The 16,628-nt window shown below is 49.3% G+C and overlaps 1 protein-coding gene across 10 annotated transcripts in view; it reads left to right on the forward strand.

Annotated features, from left to right (window-relative positions):
* HDAC4 (histone deacetylase 4) overlaps positions 1-16,628 on the forward strand; it is a 357,624-nt gene that overhangs the window by 167,452 nt on the left and 173,544 nt on the right. Inside the window, exon 2 of one of the 10 annotated variants that reach the window (XM_050751474.1) lies at positions 14,830-16,553. The exons of the other annotated variants lie outside the window; for them this stretch is intronic. Coding sequence (XP_050607431.1) covers positions 16,259-16,553 — 295 coding nt within the window. The 5' untranslated portion in view covers positions 14,830-16,258. The remainder of the gene's footprint in view (positions 1-14,829; positions 16,554-16,628) is intronic. 10 annotated transcript variants of the gene reach the window in all.

Raw genomic sequence — 16,628 nt, forward strand, 5'->3', positions numbered from 1 at the left:
AGGGCTGGAGGTTGAGCTGGCTCCCAGCCAGGCCTTGCAGCTGCTCAACAACCTCGATGGAGGAGAGGGGTGCTTTGGGGAGGGTACCTACCTCAGGCATCCAGGAGCAAACTGGAGGCAAACAAAAAACGTCCTAACAACAGGAAGTGTGGATGAAGGACTTACTATTACCCAGATGGCATGCTGAGGGCTTACGGCCCTCACGGCGCTGCTCTCCACTGGGACTGAGTGCCCCGGCTCCTGTACCCTCTCCTGCTCCTACAGAAGGAAAGCCAGAGCCTCGGATCCCGTGGCCACTGTCCCAGGGTCGCTCAGCATATACATTATAGGGCAGGATACATGTCTGCCCTGAGGGCTGTGCTACTGGGGAGAAAGACGTCCTCAGAAAATGCCATGCCCCTCCATCGGCCTAAAGGGGAGGTAGAGGCCGATGTTAAGACAGGAACGCTGGACTAAAGAGAAGCATTTCCACAGTTTCCCGAGGCATAGGCTGGCGCTTACATCACCCTCTGTACCTGTGTCCTGGGAAACGTGTATCTGTCAGAGTTAGGGAGGCTCTTTTTCACGCTGTATTTCAAAAGCACCATTTTTAAAAGAAAACTCTGGAACCTTAAAGGGGGTTAACTAGAAACTGTAGAGAAACTCTCCAAAATAACGCAAAATTCACATTTGGCTTCAGCGTTGGTTCCCAGATCTAAGCGGGTGTTTTTTGACCACCACACTGCCAAAGGGGCCGTATTTCCAAGACACTGCTCTTACCTTTTGGAACAGGAAGTATTTGAGGTTGGCTGGTGCCTGGAGCTCACGCTGCCTCCTGGCTGTGTTTTGTGGTGGTTGTTGCGTTGTTTAGTTTGGTGAGAAGAAAGTGGAATCTGGTACAAATCTGCAAGCACATGTGACCTCAGGGGAAGCTTCGAAAGTCTCCCTTTATTGGCACCGGAAGCTATTAATTGCCTTCGTACACGGAGCCCGTGGTAACAAAGTCCTTGCTTGTAATATTTCTGCGTGGTGCCCCTTTGTGAGCTTTTATCATAAAGTTGGCATTTCTGGGGTTTGGATAGGGTCCAGTGAAGGACCCATGGCAACCTCTGGTGGTTCCTTGAGTGGCCCCCATGGAAGGACCGGGCAGGAGTGGCAGGAAGAAGAGAGCCCGTGGTGGCCTCCTCCTGGTGACGCCTGCCGTGACTGCCTGGGTTGTTTTCCTCAGATCAGCGGAAGCGTATTTGAGGAATCAGCTCTGTCCGACCCGCAGACTCTGCTGCTCGCCAGCCACGGTCGAGGATTGGCCAGGACTGTCATGTCCACCGCTGAACATGTTGCCTGCTGTGCTTTTTTTTTTTCTTTTGCTTGCTTGCTTTGTTTTAACTTTTGGAGGTAAAATGAAGTGTAGAATGTAAAGACGTCAAAATAAAATTGTTTGTGTAAACCAAAAATAAAATTCTAAGTCCCCCAACCCAATGAATGGACTCCCTTCTTGGCCAAGGGATCCCAAAGAAACTTGAAAAATGAGTTCAGGCCATGATGGGAATAGGGGTTTGGACAGGCCTTAGACCCTCCTCCTTTTGGCATTCAGGCCCAGCTGACCAGCATTAGCATTAAAACAGCGATCTCACGACTGATAAAACAGACACAGCAGTGCGATTCCTGGTTCCGCCCTGACTCTGGGGATAGCAGCAGGTGACAGAGAGCAGGCCCTGCAGGAAATAGAAGGATTTTACTCCAGGATATATTCCTTCCACCTATTTCGAGTGGCTGCAGAAAACTGCCTCTTGCGGGGGAAATTTTCACTCTGGAGAGAATTCCATCCCCAGCTCTCTTTTTCCTGATCCAGGAGAGATTTAACTACAAGTCACCTTCTAAGTTCCCATAAGAGACATTTACCATCTATTCTCTCTGAATCCTGCTTCCTGGAGGCTTCATTCATGTAACAAGAACCCCCCTTATCTTAACTCAAACATTTTTTTTATGCTGACATCAATTCTTTAGTCAGAAAACCTTTCAGTCTGCCTAGGATCTGTGAGACCCTTGCCCTACTTCTTCAGGATGTTCTGGGCCAAACCAATATATGCCTTACCTGTGTTGCCTGTGTAACTTCTGTCTCCCTAAAACACATAAAGCCAACCTGTAATGGGACCGCCTCAGGCACAGACTTCCTGAGGCTGCGTCCTGGGCCATGGTCACTCATATTTGGCTTAAAATAAACCTCTTCAGCTATTTTACAGAGTTGGGCTTTTTCCGTCAACATTTGAAAAATATGAAAAGAATTCGCATGATTTGATTCTCTTAGTTCAAACCGATGTTGAGAGTTTGTCGACTACCCTCCGTCACATTCACCTGAGGGCCTGTATGAATAGCCATGACTCAAAGGCCAGACGCAGGAGTCTGCCCCCCACGTAGCTTTAAAAGCTGACTGCGATATGGCGTCCTTCCTGGAGGCCATGCGTGTGTCGTGTACAATTATGAGCAATTTAGAAACGCTTTAAGAGTCACTTTTGGCAATTAGGCGAATTGGCTCCATTATGTATTATTTTTATTTTTATTTATTTTTTGAGACATAGAGTCTCACTGTATCGACTGGAGTGCAGACTGGAGTGCAGTGGCAGGATCTCGGCTCAATGCAACCTCCGCCTCCTGGGTTCAAGCAGTTCTCCTGCCTCAGCCTCCTGAATAGCTGGGAGTACAGGCACGCATCACCACGCCCAGCTAGATTTTGTATTTTTAGTAGAGACGAGCTTTCACCACATTGGCCAGGCTGGTCTCGAACTCTGACCTCAAGTGATCTGCCTGCCTCAGCCTCCCAAAGTTCTGGGATTACAAGTGTGAGCCACTGTGCCCAGCCCTTGTTATTTATAGTTGAAAATAGTTTTGGACCAGAAGCTGCGCCCTCCTGCATGGTAACTACCTTGTTCACTAGACGTGGTGTCGAGTAATCCTCAAGTTCCAATTCCCCTTCGATGGCTGAAGGCATAGTACCTCTTAAGAATTTCAAAAGGTGTTATTTTTCAGGGCCTGTTCATCTCGATGCCTCCTTCTCTCTCCAGTCCTTCCCAATGTCTCATCCCTATCCTCCCCTACACTTTCAGATAGTCCTGTTTTTCTCTGATGCTGTTTGCTTTTTGCCACCTGGAGACAGTCACGTCTGGTTTCTGCTCTCCTTCCCCTCAGATCTGTGAACTTCTATGAGCAGTAACGTCAGGCTTCTCTGGAAACACTGTGGGGCCAAGAACAGCACCTTTCAGGTGGCGTGTAATGAGCAGTAACGTCAGGCTTCTCTGGAAACACTGTGGGGCCAAGAACAGCACCTTTCAGGTGGCGTGTACAGCGCCTCTGTTTCCACCACATTCACTTTCCTCGTAACTCTCACAGTGGCAGCTCCCTCCTGCCATCCCGCTTCGGGCTGGGTATTGACAGAGGCGAGTGAAGGATCAGGTCCTGGGCCCAGCTGAGTTGCTCTAAGGCCTGGGAGCCGGGCAGACATGGGGGCAGCACAGCCTTCCTGTCTCCTGTCGGCCACGTGGCCTCCAGCAGGCTGCTCCTCACCTGGCGTCCCGGGGCTGCTTGGTCCTGGGCCAGGTTGCAGGCAGCGAGGGCAAGTGTCTGGTGCAGCGTCCGGCACACAGGAGGGGTCTGTGTTCTCTTGCACGCTTGCTTCCTGGTGCCCTCTGATCTGCCTGGACCCAGGTTCGTGGCTCTGCCCTTCCTGTAGCTCAACCACCGTACCTTCCACCTTCCCATCCCTCTGTGGCAATGTCCCTAGGAGCGACCGTCTCAAGTGAAACCCAGCCCAGCGGATGCTAGGAAGCATCACAACAGGAGGGCTTGAATTGCACTGAAAATGTGTCTTGAGAAGATTGCTGGTGGATGGAAGCGGCTGGGAGACCTAGCAGAGGGCCCGGGCCACCCTGCAGTGGCAGCGGCTGGACCTGCAGCCCGCGGGACCTGGTCTGCGGGGCGGTGATTCTCATGAAGCTGCTGAGTTGTCATGTTTGCCTTCAGAGGGCCCTTCTGGCTTTTAATGGTGTTAGCCCCTCTGAGGCTTGGTTGCTCATTTGACTGGGCGGAGACTGTGTTCCTCAGCACCCAAGGCATGCCCTCCTGTCCTGGAGTTCCAGGGCTGCCTCCCACTCCTGGCCACTGTCTTTGGAGGGCCTGTCTTCCCTTCTCTCTGTTTCTCTGTCTGTCTGTATTTCCCCCAAGGTGCTTGTTGTCTGTCCGTCCAGGCTCTGCCTTCTGTGATGACAGTCTTCCTGGCCTTTCTGGTGAGCACGGTTGTCTGCCATCTGCAGCAGAGGGCACTGAGGCTGGCGGGACCTGCAGGGGCATGCACGGTGCTGACCACTGGGGGCTGCCGGTTCTGCTTGGCAGTGGTGTCCAGCAGGCTGCTTGACCCCTGTGACCTCACTGGGAGGGCCGAATGCTGCCTGCCCCCGTCCTGGGGCAGGAAGACCAGGACACCTCACGTGCAGCTGGCCAACTTCCACTGGGTCGCCGCAGTTTTCAGTACTGTTCCATCTCCCTCTCCAGAGGGGAGTAGTCCCTGGGCTGCCAGCCACGTGGGGTAAGTGGTGGTTGGGGTCCTGCATTCCCTAAGCAGATATTTCATGCTCCTTTACCTCCAGTCCTGGTGCTACCAGTCCCTGTGCCCCGGAGGGCTGTGTGACCGAGACTGGTCTGCCCCTCCCTTGGCCCACCCTGGCTGATGGGTCAGCTTTGCTGTCTCTGATACCTTATTCACCCAGATCCTTTCTGACTTCCAGCATTTTGTGGCCGCTCTCTCATCTCCTGTATGTGTGCTGTGTTGGTGTGTCTTTCTAAACAATCCACACACTGTTTTAGCAGGATCTTGGAGCAGGACAACTTGATTGTGTTCACTCCGTTATTTTTTACCAGAAATGCCCCTGTGGCTCTGAAATGCCACCCCGTGGCTGGCGGGTGGGACCTGTGCCTCCCCACGCAGCTGAGGACACTGCTCCCTGCCAGCCCCGCCCGCAAGCCAGCCTCACTTTCCAACGGCTTCTTTCCCTGTCCCTGGCGCCTGAGGCAGAAAGATAGAAAGCTTCTCAATCCTGGGTGGACATTAGAGTGTTTGGGTTATTTACGTTGATCACAAGGTGTTCTGCCCCGTTACATTTTACATTGTTGTTGCTGTAGACCCAGAGTTCTGAAGAGCTTACTCTCTGCCTGTAGCAAGGGACACAGGTGGTAAGAAAGCAGACGGTTGTTGGTTGGGGCATCGTGGAGAATTGGGGATGCCGTCCACACAGGGCCGGGCGCGGTGGCTGCCTGTATGCACTTCTAAAAGGTCAGGAGATCGAGACCACAGTCCCCGTCTCTACACATTAGCCACGCGGTGGCGGGCGCCTGTAGTCCCACTACTCAAAGGCAGGAGAATGGCGGGAACCCGGGAGGCGGAGCTTGCAGTGAGCCGAGATCGCGCCACTGCACTCCAGCCTGGGCAACAGCGTGAGACTCCGTCTCAAAAAAAAAAAAAAAAAAAAAAAAAAAAAAAAAACCGTCCACACATCCACACCAAACCCGGATGGGGTGGAGCTGGTGACTGGTTGTTTCTCTACTTTAGAGGGAGAAAGAAAGCTGTGTGGCAGTCCCAGCAGTGACCCTAAGGTTTGTGTTGATACAGAATGCAGAGAAATCTCACTGAGTGTTTCTGGGGGAAGATTCCACAGTTCTAAGTGATGATTGGTTGGAAGAAAGGGGTTTTTTTTTCCACTGCGAATTTGGTTTGGTTTGTGTATTCGGAGTGTCACTGGTGGCCAGAAGTATTATCCAGGAATGAATTTTTGCATCATGACATCATTTGTGGTTAAAGGGCTTTTTATCTTTTTTCTTTTATTACCAGCTTTGTGTGCTTTAAGGCTGTGGATTGTAAAATGTATCCAGAGCCCTCAGTGGCATCTCAAAGCCTGTGCCGCCAGGATGAGGGAGATGGCCCTTTGCCAACCCTTGTCTGTGTTAGGTGGTTGCAGTCCAGCTGAAAAGGTGTTCCTTCTCAGCGGCCGCATTTGACCCTAATGTCATGTTTTCACTGTACCAACACCACGTCCCCTACCGGAGGAACCTGCCCATCTTTTAAGGAAGGTTTCCATTTCTGGACCTCACAGCAAGATCACACAGTACACACTGTCATGTGTGATGCAGAACCAAACTCAGGCCCTCTGTGTTTCCAACGAGGGGCTCCAAGGGGCCGTCAGAGCCAGGTGTCTGACCAGGTGAGGGAGGACTGGAGGTGTCCCTTGGGTAGCAGGTATGTGGCCACGGGTGAGGGGAAGAAATTGAAGGCGGTTCAGTCAGGCGCCTGAAGAAGGGGCTGGCACTTCTTTCAGTTCTACGGCAGTCTGCTGAGCACCCAGCCCCGCCTGGGCCTTCCCGTGGGCCTTCCCCGGGGCACCTGCCTTCCCCCGCTTTCCCGGCTTCCCTCTCCTGCTCCTGAGCCCAGCCAGGCTCCACCCCTCCGTCCAGGCTCCACCCCTCCGTCCAGGCTCCACCCCTCCGTCCAGGCTCCACCCCTCCGTCCAGGTGTTCTCATTCCCCCTGGGGAGGGGGCAGCCCTGCAGGCTGTGGGAGTCCAGCTGTGTTTTACTCTCCCACAGACCGACTTCTGCCTTCGTGGATCTGCTCTTGTGAGTGTGTGTTTTCTGTTTTATTAATTCCTGTTTTTATCGCTGTTCTCCTTTCTCTGCGCTATTCGGATATGCTTGTTCTAACTTTCAGATTGAATGTTTCACTTGTTAATTTTTAGCCCTTCTTCCTTTCGGATGGAAGCAGTCAGGATTCTGTGCGGTGCTTCCCTCGGGGTTCAAATGGGGCTGCTTCGGTTAAGTTCTGATTTGTAGTATTTAATTTGTAAAACGTATTACCTTAGCACTTCGTAAAGTCTTGCTGTTTCTCAAGAAAGTTATTTTGAAATTTGTTTTATGGTTCCTTTTTTTTTTGAAAAAATGAAGTATTTAGAAGTGTTTTTTGATTTCTGAAAGTCTGAATTTTCCAAGTCATGCTTTTTGTTATTGGTTTCCAATGTACTCCATTATGGTAAGAAATTACCCAGTCTTTGAATTTTATTGAGACTTGCTTTGTGGTCAGTGTTTATGAATCTTTAATATATGTGTGAGAAGAGTTTGAATTCTCTAGTTGTTGGGTGCGGGATTCTAAATATGCTCATTAATTCAAGCTTATTGATTGTAAATTATCTACAATATAGAACATGTGAGAGGCAAGAATTGCTGTGAAGGAGGGTGAGCAGTCAAGGACAGAGGGGATTCAGGAGGGTGGATTTCTGCATTAAACTCATTCATTCATTCATTCACCCATTCATACTGATTGGGTCTTCTAATGCCAGCCCCTGTCCTTGGCATGTGGGATTCACGTATTTATGATTGACACAGAGAACCCTATTTCATGGTGCTCGTGTTACCCTGGGAGGAAGAGAGGAAACTGGTAAAGGCCATGAGTAAACAGTAGAGCAGGGAAGGCAGAGCGGAGCTCAGAGTGGAGGGTCTGTGATTTTACACCCACTGGTGAGGGCAGACCTCCTTAGAAGGTGAGCAGACATCTGCAGGCCAAAGATCTGGTCAGGAGAAGAGGGAGTGGACAGCACAGGAGACTCAAAAGGCGTGGCTTTGAGTGACACGGAGGCTCCTGGAGATTCTGAGCAGAGAAGCGACACCACGTGACCTGTGCCATAGCGAATGCAGTGGCCACGTGGGGCAGGCATCGGAGGAGCAGGGAGACCCACCAGGGTTTGGGAGCAGCCAGGCAGTGGATGGGGCTCAGTCCGGCTAGATGGAGTGGGAGTGTAGACAATGGTACCAACTCTAGAGATATTTGACATAGAGGGGATTTCCTTAGGTTGCAGATGGGCTGTGCAGGAAACAGAAGAGTTGAGGGTGACTTCAGGATTTTTGGCTTTAAGCACTGCTGATGGAGTTGCATGAATTCATGGGGAATGTGGGTGGAGCGGACCCTGCGCTGGGATGAGGATTAGTATGGATCTGTGCAGTGCTTTCAAAGGCACCCAGTTTGAGACGCTGAGTGGTGGGCGTTTGTGAGCCTGAGCCGAACTTGGGAGGGGCCTGCGCTGGGTGTTCACAGCAGAAAGATACATGGACATGAACTCTCCCAGGCAGTGGATCTCCTCCGTGCAAGGTTCACAAAGTAGACTTTGTTTCTTTTCCTTTTTTTTTTTTTTTTTTTTAAACAATGTTTGCTTAGTGCTAGCATGCATCTTCTACCAAATCCTGCTTTGTAAAGTGTTACTGCTGGCAAGAGAGTTACCGGCTCCAGGATCTTTGTTGGGCAGAGAATGTGAGCACACAGCCTCCACAGCCAGCAGCAAGGTCCTGCTCAAAGTGGGACCTGCGGTTCCCGCTGATTACAGCAATGAGGAGGACACTGATGGCCACAGGTCCCCTTACCAAGGCCACCCGTCCGTCACTCAGCTAAGTACTGTGTGTTCATTGGCATTTAATGCCCCTGGGGACATCACACAGTAGTTACTGGTTCAGGAACTGAGGCTGGGAGGTGTAAGTCACTTTTTAACAAGCTTCCCAGGTGATTTTTCTGGACAGAAGTCTGAACCAGCCCCCTGCCTTCTGCATTTCCACCTGCCTGCTGGATCATTCCACCCACAGTGCCCTTGAAAGATGCTGTAGCCCACGCCGGTCTCCAGAAAGCCCAGGCGGAATGCACGTGGCTGCCTGGAAGAGGCTAGCTCACCCCACAGGAGAGGGGCTACCTCCTTCAGGCCTCTTCCGTGGTGCCCTCTCATCTTCTCCAATGCCAAGTACAAGAAATGTTTTCTATTTTTAAATATTTCAACTGTTACTGTTAAGTAATAGTGGTTCCTACTTTGGCCCAGCTGTTAGGTGAAACACATAACCAAACGTTTGGAGGTTGCTAAGAAGGAAATTCTGAAATGTGTTCTTATGTAAACTTGACCTTACGTAACTGAGAAGGCAAGAACAACTGCAGTGGGGTTTGTAGACTTCTTAGACCACTGAAACTATTTTTAATTTTCAGACAATATATTTTTATCCATTGGGTTTAGGGTATTTGGATAGCTTTCAGGAGTAACGTGTAACTTGTGCTGGTGTGAGCAGGCTAGAGAGACGGGCTGCAGTGGTTTCGGGGAGGTGGTGGTGTTCCAGGCGCTGTGGCCAGTTTTGGATCCAGGTGACAACGCTTACTGGCTGCATCTGCCATCTGTGATACCCGGGTCCCCGCCGGGACCTGCTTCAGGGGCTGTGAGGACGAAAGATCACAAAGCAAAAACACTTTAAATTCGTGCTCAGTCCGGAAACGTTAGTCTTTTGTTGTTGTTTCTATTCGATTGCTTTTGCACTGGAATTGTAGAGTCTTAGAATGATTTTCCAGGAATGCTTTGTCCATCACGTGATTGTAGCAGCATCTCAGACGGTGGCTCTGTCTGTTATTTCTGGAGGTCATGCTTGTCTTTAGTGGCTGCGCTTCTGTGTGAGAACTTAAAGCACATTTCGCCTTTTTTTTTTTTTTTTTTTTTGGTATGGGGTAAGGCCTGGTTCTATTTATAGTTTCCAGGAAGTACATTTGTGCACTTCTTGAAAGCCACAGCTTACCAACTGCATGCCAGGTTTTTATTTTCAGCTCTTGCTCAATTTGAGCTTGCAAATATTTCCAAAAGATGTTTTTTTTTTCTTCCTGGGGATATAGAACAAATTAGAAACATTAAAAGGATTTTCTAAAGAGCTTTAAGGATAATTCTGAAATAGGGAGCAGGGAAAAAATCTAACACTTGCGTTGCCATTAAATCACGGAGCAAAAGCACACAGATGGTCTTGCTCCCTCCAGATAGAGCCCTGGCTGGTACGACCAGCACCCAGGGACTCTGCATGCAGAATTCCACGAGAATAACATCATGGGCTGCCGTAAAAGCCGGGGATGCGAAGCGAGGCTTTTCTGGTATGTTTCTGGCCTCGCTGTGGCACAGGGCAGGGTGTCAGCCCTTGGGTGGGAAGGGTCTTTGGAGCCCTTTATGGCGGCGAACTTACAGCCATATTTGGATTCAATGCTGGCAAGGAAGGACTTTATTTTCTGTTAGAATCAAATTTGGAATACGTTTTTGAGTAAAGCTTGCTGCATTGTTGATACAGCTTATTACTCAGAAGAAAAGAGCCATTTAAGTGACCTGTTAAGGAAAGTTTTATTTCCTCAAAGTTCATAATCGCTTCAATAGTTTCAGCTTGTCATTTAATAGAACCCTCTGAAAGAAATATTCACCAGAAAAGAATCCCATCCAGCTGTGTGAGCTGTGAACATGGCTCTCATCCACGAGGACTGGCTGGAAAATGAGATTTCTGAGTTTATCCTACATTCAGGGGGCCTCTAAGAATGTGGACAGATGTGGAAGTCACCGTTCTTCAGTTGAAGGCTGTGTGTGTGTGTGTGCGCGCGCGTGTGTGTGCACGTGCGTGCGTGCGTGTGTGTGTGTGTCCCACTCTCAGCGCACTTTGAGGCGCAACTCCAGGTGACTCAAGTGACACAGTTGAGTCCAGGCCTTGCGGTGAGTGCTGAGGACACAAAGATGGGCATGGGCCGTCCTTCCCAGGTGGCCACTCTTAACCCCTAGGGAGGGGGACAGGGTCTCCGAAGCTCCTGCCACACCCCTGCCCTTTTTGCTCCGCTTTGCGTTTCAGTAGCCCCTGTGGGGTGACCAGATGCTCTTAGCTTTGTTGGTTGGAGCTGTGATTTTTTTTCCAGAGGGTTTCCCAGAATGCTCCCAACTCTTCCCCTGACGTGGTGTCAGGTGGCACCGTGGTGCACAGACCTTGGCTTTCCTCGGCTGTTCATGTCAGAGAACGGGCCAATGTCCGCTCCATCCCCTTCACTTCTCTTTTATTTTTCTAAATGGTGTTCGCAAGCACGCTGACACCGTTTGACGGGGTTCCTTCACGTGGAGGCGTCATTTAAGGCGACTGTAAACAGGGAAGGTAGAGAGAGACAGGGCGGGAGGCCTCTGTGCTTCACTCAGCGGATCACACGTCACCGCCCGCAGCGTGAGCTAAGTCCAAGGGCCGGCGGGAGGGGGTCTTCGTGGGGAGGGCGTACTCCGCCTTGGTCGTGATGACAGCGTGGCACCAAGGTCGGTCCCTGGCTTTTTTGGCTACAGAAGGTGGAACCAGTGGGGGAAACCTGGTAGAAGGGTACCTGGAACCTCTCTGGACTTTCTTTGCAACTTCCTGTGAATCTATAATTATTTTTTAAATTCACAGTATTAGTGTGAAAAACCTGTAATAAAATATGTGACTCATTTCCCATCTGTTACCCATTTAAAGTTGAGATATGTCATTCCATGGGATTAGAAATAAAGAAAAAAAGATGGATGTTCATAGATGAAGCTGAATGGCTAAGGTCGATCATTGTGGTAGCTGGATACGTGGGTGTTTATTATACTCCTCTCGCTAACTTTGCGTGTCGTTGAAGATTTTCATAAGGAAAGGCTGCTGACCGGTCCCCGAGAGTCTTCTGGTACCATCTTCTCCAAGGTCACTGTCTTGCCCTAAGAAGCACAAACTGTGCCCGCGTAGGCTTTATCACTTCTGCCTAGATCAGCAATCTGGCGGATTTCTTTCATCTTTATTATCTTCTTCCTCTTTTTCATTGCACAATGTGTGCTTTAATTTTCTAGTTCTTTTTCTAACTTTCTGAGTCCAGTGTTTTTATTTGTTTGGGTTCCTTTTGTAGTTACTTAAATGTAGGTAGCTATTCATTGTTCTCTGACCTCAATTTTAGGCAATTCCTACAATTTTCGATGTGTGATGTGTTCATTACTTTATAAATGTGTATCAATCACTTTCACTAGAATTTGAAGTGTTTAAGAGAAAGAGACTTATTTTTCCTATGGTCGGATTTTTGTTTCCTGGTTTTATTTCTAGTTCTGTTGCTGTGTGTTGAAGTGTTTAGTCTACACTGTGTGTATTTGGAAATTGTGTTCTTTACATGGCATTGGTTTTTGTAAATGTTTCATGGGGGCTTGCAACAAAAGGCATACATGGCTTAGTGGTAAGCGGTTCGAAACCTATCTTTTGGCTGAAGTAGGAATTGTACTAATTCCCATCCTCTGTATGCACACCTCCTGTGTGTTTGCTCTGCCATGAGTGTGCAAGGGCAAGTTCCTGTCTAGTGCTGAGCACGTGTGTCTGCATTCTGTGTGTTCTGTGTTTTCACTTGAAGGTACACATCATGCATGCCTTAGACAGTTCCATCCTCTTTGTAACTTGTATGCTTTATACTTAGGAAATGGGCAAATCTGTTTGGTATTTCGTGTTGGATTTAATCTTTGTGATATTGATATCTTGATTGCACATTTCAATTTGTTTCTATTTGCCTTTTGGGGCTTTTTACCCATTGAATCTGAGCCTTACACTGGATTTGTTTTTAATATAATGATTGTTCAGTTCTGTTTTTTATCCAATCTGATAATTTTCATGTAACCCTGTTATTTATGAATGTTGATAAAATTGACATATTTCTTCTACAGTTTTCATCCAATTTTATGTTCTGTTTTCTGTTTTTGTTTTTTGAGACGGGGTCTCACTCTGTCACCCAGGCTGGAGTACAGTGGAATGATCATGGCTCACTGCAGCCTCTACCTCCCAGGCTCAAGCAATCCTCCTGCCTCAGCCTTCCAAGTAGCTGGAACTACAGGCACGTGTCGCCACTACTGGCTGACTTTTTAATTTTTTTGTAGAGATGGGGTCTTATGATGTTGTCCAGGCTGGTCTCAAACTCTTGGCCTCAAACGATCCTCCTCCCACCTTAGCCTCCCAAAGCACTGTGATTATAGGCGTGAGCTCCTGTGCCCAACCCTGTTTTCTGTTGTGAAGGCTTCTTGTTTTGTTTTCTATTTGACTTCTTGGATATGGGCTTTCTTACCTTTTATTTGGTCTGGCGTGTGTGGTTTCTTCTCCTTCTGGCCATGTAGAAGGCCGTGCTGTCTTTTTAGTTCTTACTGTGGGAACTCTTACAAGCTCATATGCTTTCCCTGAACTGTGCTTTCCTGTTCCAGCACCTTTGGACGATGTGTGCTGATGTCCCTGTGAGAGAGTAGCCCGTCGGCACAGACACTTTCCGCCATCTCTTTATTTTGTTACTTGCAGTGTTATTTTTAGTTTTGGTGATTCTCTTTATAACATATAAATAATATATTTAGACTGACATTTATCAAGTTATTAGCCTTAAAATGGTTACTGCTTCTATCACTGAGAAAAAAGAGAAAACAGTTACATTAAGTTTCTTCCCCCAAATTTTAGTTTCGTTACCATTTCCATTTAAAATGTGAGGAATTTTAGGTGAACCACTAGGTTTTGGAAAGTCGGGTTTGAAGATCTGGTCGCTTGATTATCCACCATGAAGGGGAGTAGAAGGGCCTCTTGCTTTCCAAGAGCTTCTGGGAGCGATGCTGCCGGCTCCTGGAGACCCCGTTCCCGCCTGTGCTGTGTCAGGCTCTGCCACCAGCGGCCCTTTGGAGCCCTACAGAGGCATGTCCTCCTGTGCCCACCCTGAGGCCCGGTGCCCGCAGCCTGCCGTGGCCCAGGGTGTGAGAATGTCTGCAAGGGAGTCCTCTGTCTGCCAAGGAGCCTCCCTTTCCATAGGAGAGCTCTAAGGGGGTTCGGGGTTTGGGGTTACACTGGGGGAAGGGAAGGTGGCGTGAATGCAGTCACCTGTCTTTTGCTACTTACGTCTCTTCTGACAAACCAGGGACTGTGTCATTTAGAAATTGTTGAGAATAGTTCGAGATGGCTTAGTCAGAGCTTCCTTCCTGTGCACATTCTGACTTGCCAAGAAAGACAGCCGAGTGCGGCGAGTGGAACCCCGGCGCGCCCACTTCTCTCCAGACTCCCGTCCTGGCCCAGGGAAGGGGAAGGACACACACCCTTCCCAGTCAGTCCTGTTCCCAGGGGCCCAAGTAGCCCACAGGGGGAAGGCGTGCAGCGGGGTAGAGTGAAGGCGGAGGGTCTGGGCTTCACCCAGGGAAGGAGGCTGTGTTCCTGGAAGGACATTCAGTTCAAGAGGAAAGGCTCAGATGTTCATACCATAAATATTCAGCATCACATAAAATTTAAAACTCAGTTAAAAAAGCCTTCTCTTCTTCAGAAGGTTTTGGCTGTTAGCAGTCTGCAGCACAGCAGGTGTGGACAGTGAGCACCTATGTCCCCAGGTGTTCTGAGAGGGCAAGGTCAGGGCTGGTAGGGCACCCTCCTCATCCTTCTCCTCATCCCCAGTTGTCTTTCATATCGGAACATGAGAAGATCAGCTCTTAGTGCCAAGGTTTTTTGGAGACTTTTTCTTTTTTATTTTTTTTCCTCTGGAAAGATGTATGAGAACATTTCATTTTTGTTCTTGAATGGAATCTTCCGCATAAATACTACATATATATGTACATACGTGAGTATGCATGAATATCTATGTGCATGTGTGTATATATATATATAAACGTGCGTTTTTATATTCATTGATGTGGAAAGTGTTCACAGTGATTACTAGGGGAAAAAACATGCATAATATGGTCCTAATTAAAATGTAAAAGCCATATACAATGTAAGCACAAGTCCATATGTATGCTGAAGAGTTTATTTGATTTTTTAAACAAATTAGGGTTTAATGTGTTAGAAGTACATATTATTTTAAAATAAATTTGGGTGCATTCTATGACTATATCATAACTTTTATGAGTCGAGTCAAAGGCATAAATATTTACTTGGGGACTTTAACACGCATTATCAAATTGCCTTCCAGAGAGGTTGCACCACTCATTATTTATTCCGGGTGATTTTTTAGGAACCAAGATTCGCAGACCCCCGATGCCTGTGCAGAGCTGATGACCACCTCCTCCAGGGAGCCCGGTGCAGAGGTGCTGGCGCAGACAGCTTTGCCAGTCCACACTTTCTTGCTTTGAAGTTTTTGTGTCTTCTTTCTCTTTTGGTTAGTGGGGAAAGGGTGTGTGCTGCCTGGAGATTAGAGAGAGGTCTGGCATTTCCTGCGGGGGTGTCTCCTAGTGTTGCCGCCATTCATGTTGTTGACCAGAGAAGAGAGATGGACTCCAGGTGGTAGAACTCGAGCTCCCTGTGCCTTTAGCCACCCCCGTCCTCAGCCCTTGCCCACTCCAGATGCAAGGAGGTTGACGATGGTCTTTGGTGCCCTCGCTGCTGATTTCAGGTGAGATGAGGGACTTTGGCCTGCAGGGACCCCAGGTTTCTGGGGCGTGGACCCTGCTTCTCTGGGCTCCCAGCAGCTAGCCCCTGGTTTCGTGTCACCAATGACTCCCTGTTGCCAGCTTCCGTCCCCGGCCTCAGCCCACGGCCTCTCACCAGTGTTGACTTGGTGGAAGCACCTCTTCACCGCACCACGTGCTCCTGGTACCTTCCCCTGCCCTGGCCACCAGTCCTCGGGCGCCTTGGTGGGTTTTTCTTATCTCTGCAGCATCTTCACATCCGAGTGCCCCAGGGCTCATCTCTGGCCCACTCCTCGTTTCCACTGAGTCATTCCCTTGGTGATCTCCTGGCCTCATCCCATCAAATCATAGATCACAACACCATCTTGATTCTGTCGCTGGAATGTTTGGCTCCAGCCTGGGTCTCACCTGCCTTCCAGGTCCTAGAGCCGCTTGCTCTCGATCCCCAGGTGGGCGTTCTCAGACTCAGCAAGTCTGAAAGCAGGCTCCTGATCTTCCCCTGCAAACTTGCTTCTCCCGCGTCCTCCCTGAGTCAGGGCAACCACCAGGCTTAGGATCCTGAGAGTCCCCTTGACTCCTGTTTCTCTCCAGCCCCACGCGTGGCCTGGCAGCCAGCACTGGCAGCTGCCCATTAAAGTGTGTGCAGAGGGAAGGGTCCCAGTCAAGTTTGAAAATGTTCTAAAAACTTGGTAAATCTAAAAGTTTGTTGGATTGTACATTTGAGAAGGGTGGAGTGTAAAATATACCTCCTTAAAGCTATCAACATGTGTGCTGAGCCTGGCCACTGCTCACAGCGCCAGCATTGCCACACGTGGCAAGCCACAGGTGTCACCCACGTGGCTGTTGCAGGTGCCTCCTCACCTGGCCCCAATTCTGTCCTTGCCCCTCTAGTCTGATCTCGGCCAAGGAGCCAGAGTGTGGTTGACAGAATAATGGAACCCCCGAAATGTCCCTCAGCTGATCCTCAGACCCTGTGACTGGGTAACCTTATGCAGCCAAAGGAGCTCTGCAGATGGGGTTGTTACGAACCTGGAGATGAGGAGGTTATCCTGGATGATTGGGGTGGGCCCTTTGTCTTCACAAGGGTTCTTTAAAGAAGAAATCAAGAGGATTGGAGGCAGAGGAGGCATGCAGACAGAGCAGAGAAAGGGCCACGCAGGTGCTGGCGTTGAGGAGAGAAGGGACCAGGAGCCAGGGGACATGGCAGCCTCCAGAAGCTGGAGAAGGCCAGGAGCAGATTCTGCCCTGGAGCCTGCAGAAGAAGCGCAGCCCTGCCGGCTTTCTGACTTTAGCTCCGTAAACCCCATGTCAGACTCTGGCCTCTGGAACTGTAAGATAATAGACATATGTTGTTTCAAGCCACTGAGTTTATACTAGTGTGTCACATGCATCAAACACAAGAAGC

This window comes from Macaca thibetana, chromosome 12, assembly GCF_024542745.1.
Source record: "Macaca thibetana thibetana isolate TM-01 chromosome 12, ASM2454274v1, whole genome shotgun sequence".
NCBI classification, from domain to species: Eukaryota; Metazoa; Chordata; class Mammalia; order Primates; family Cercopithecidae; genus Macaca; species Macaca thibetana.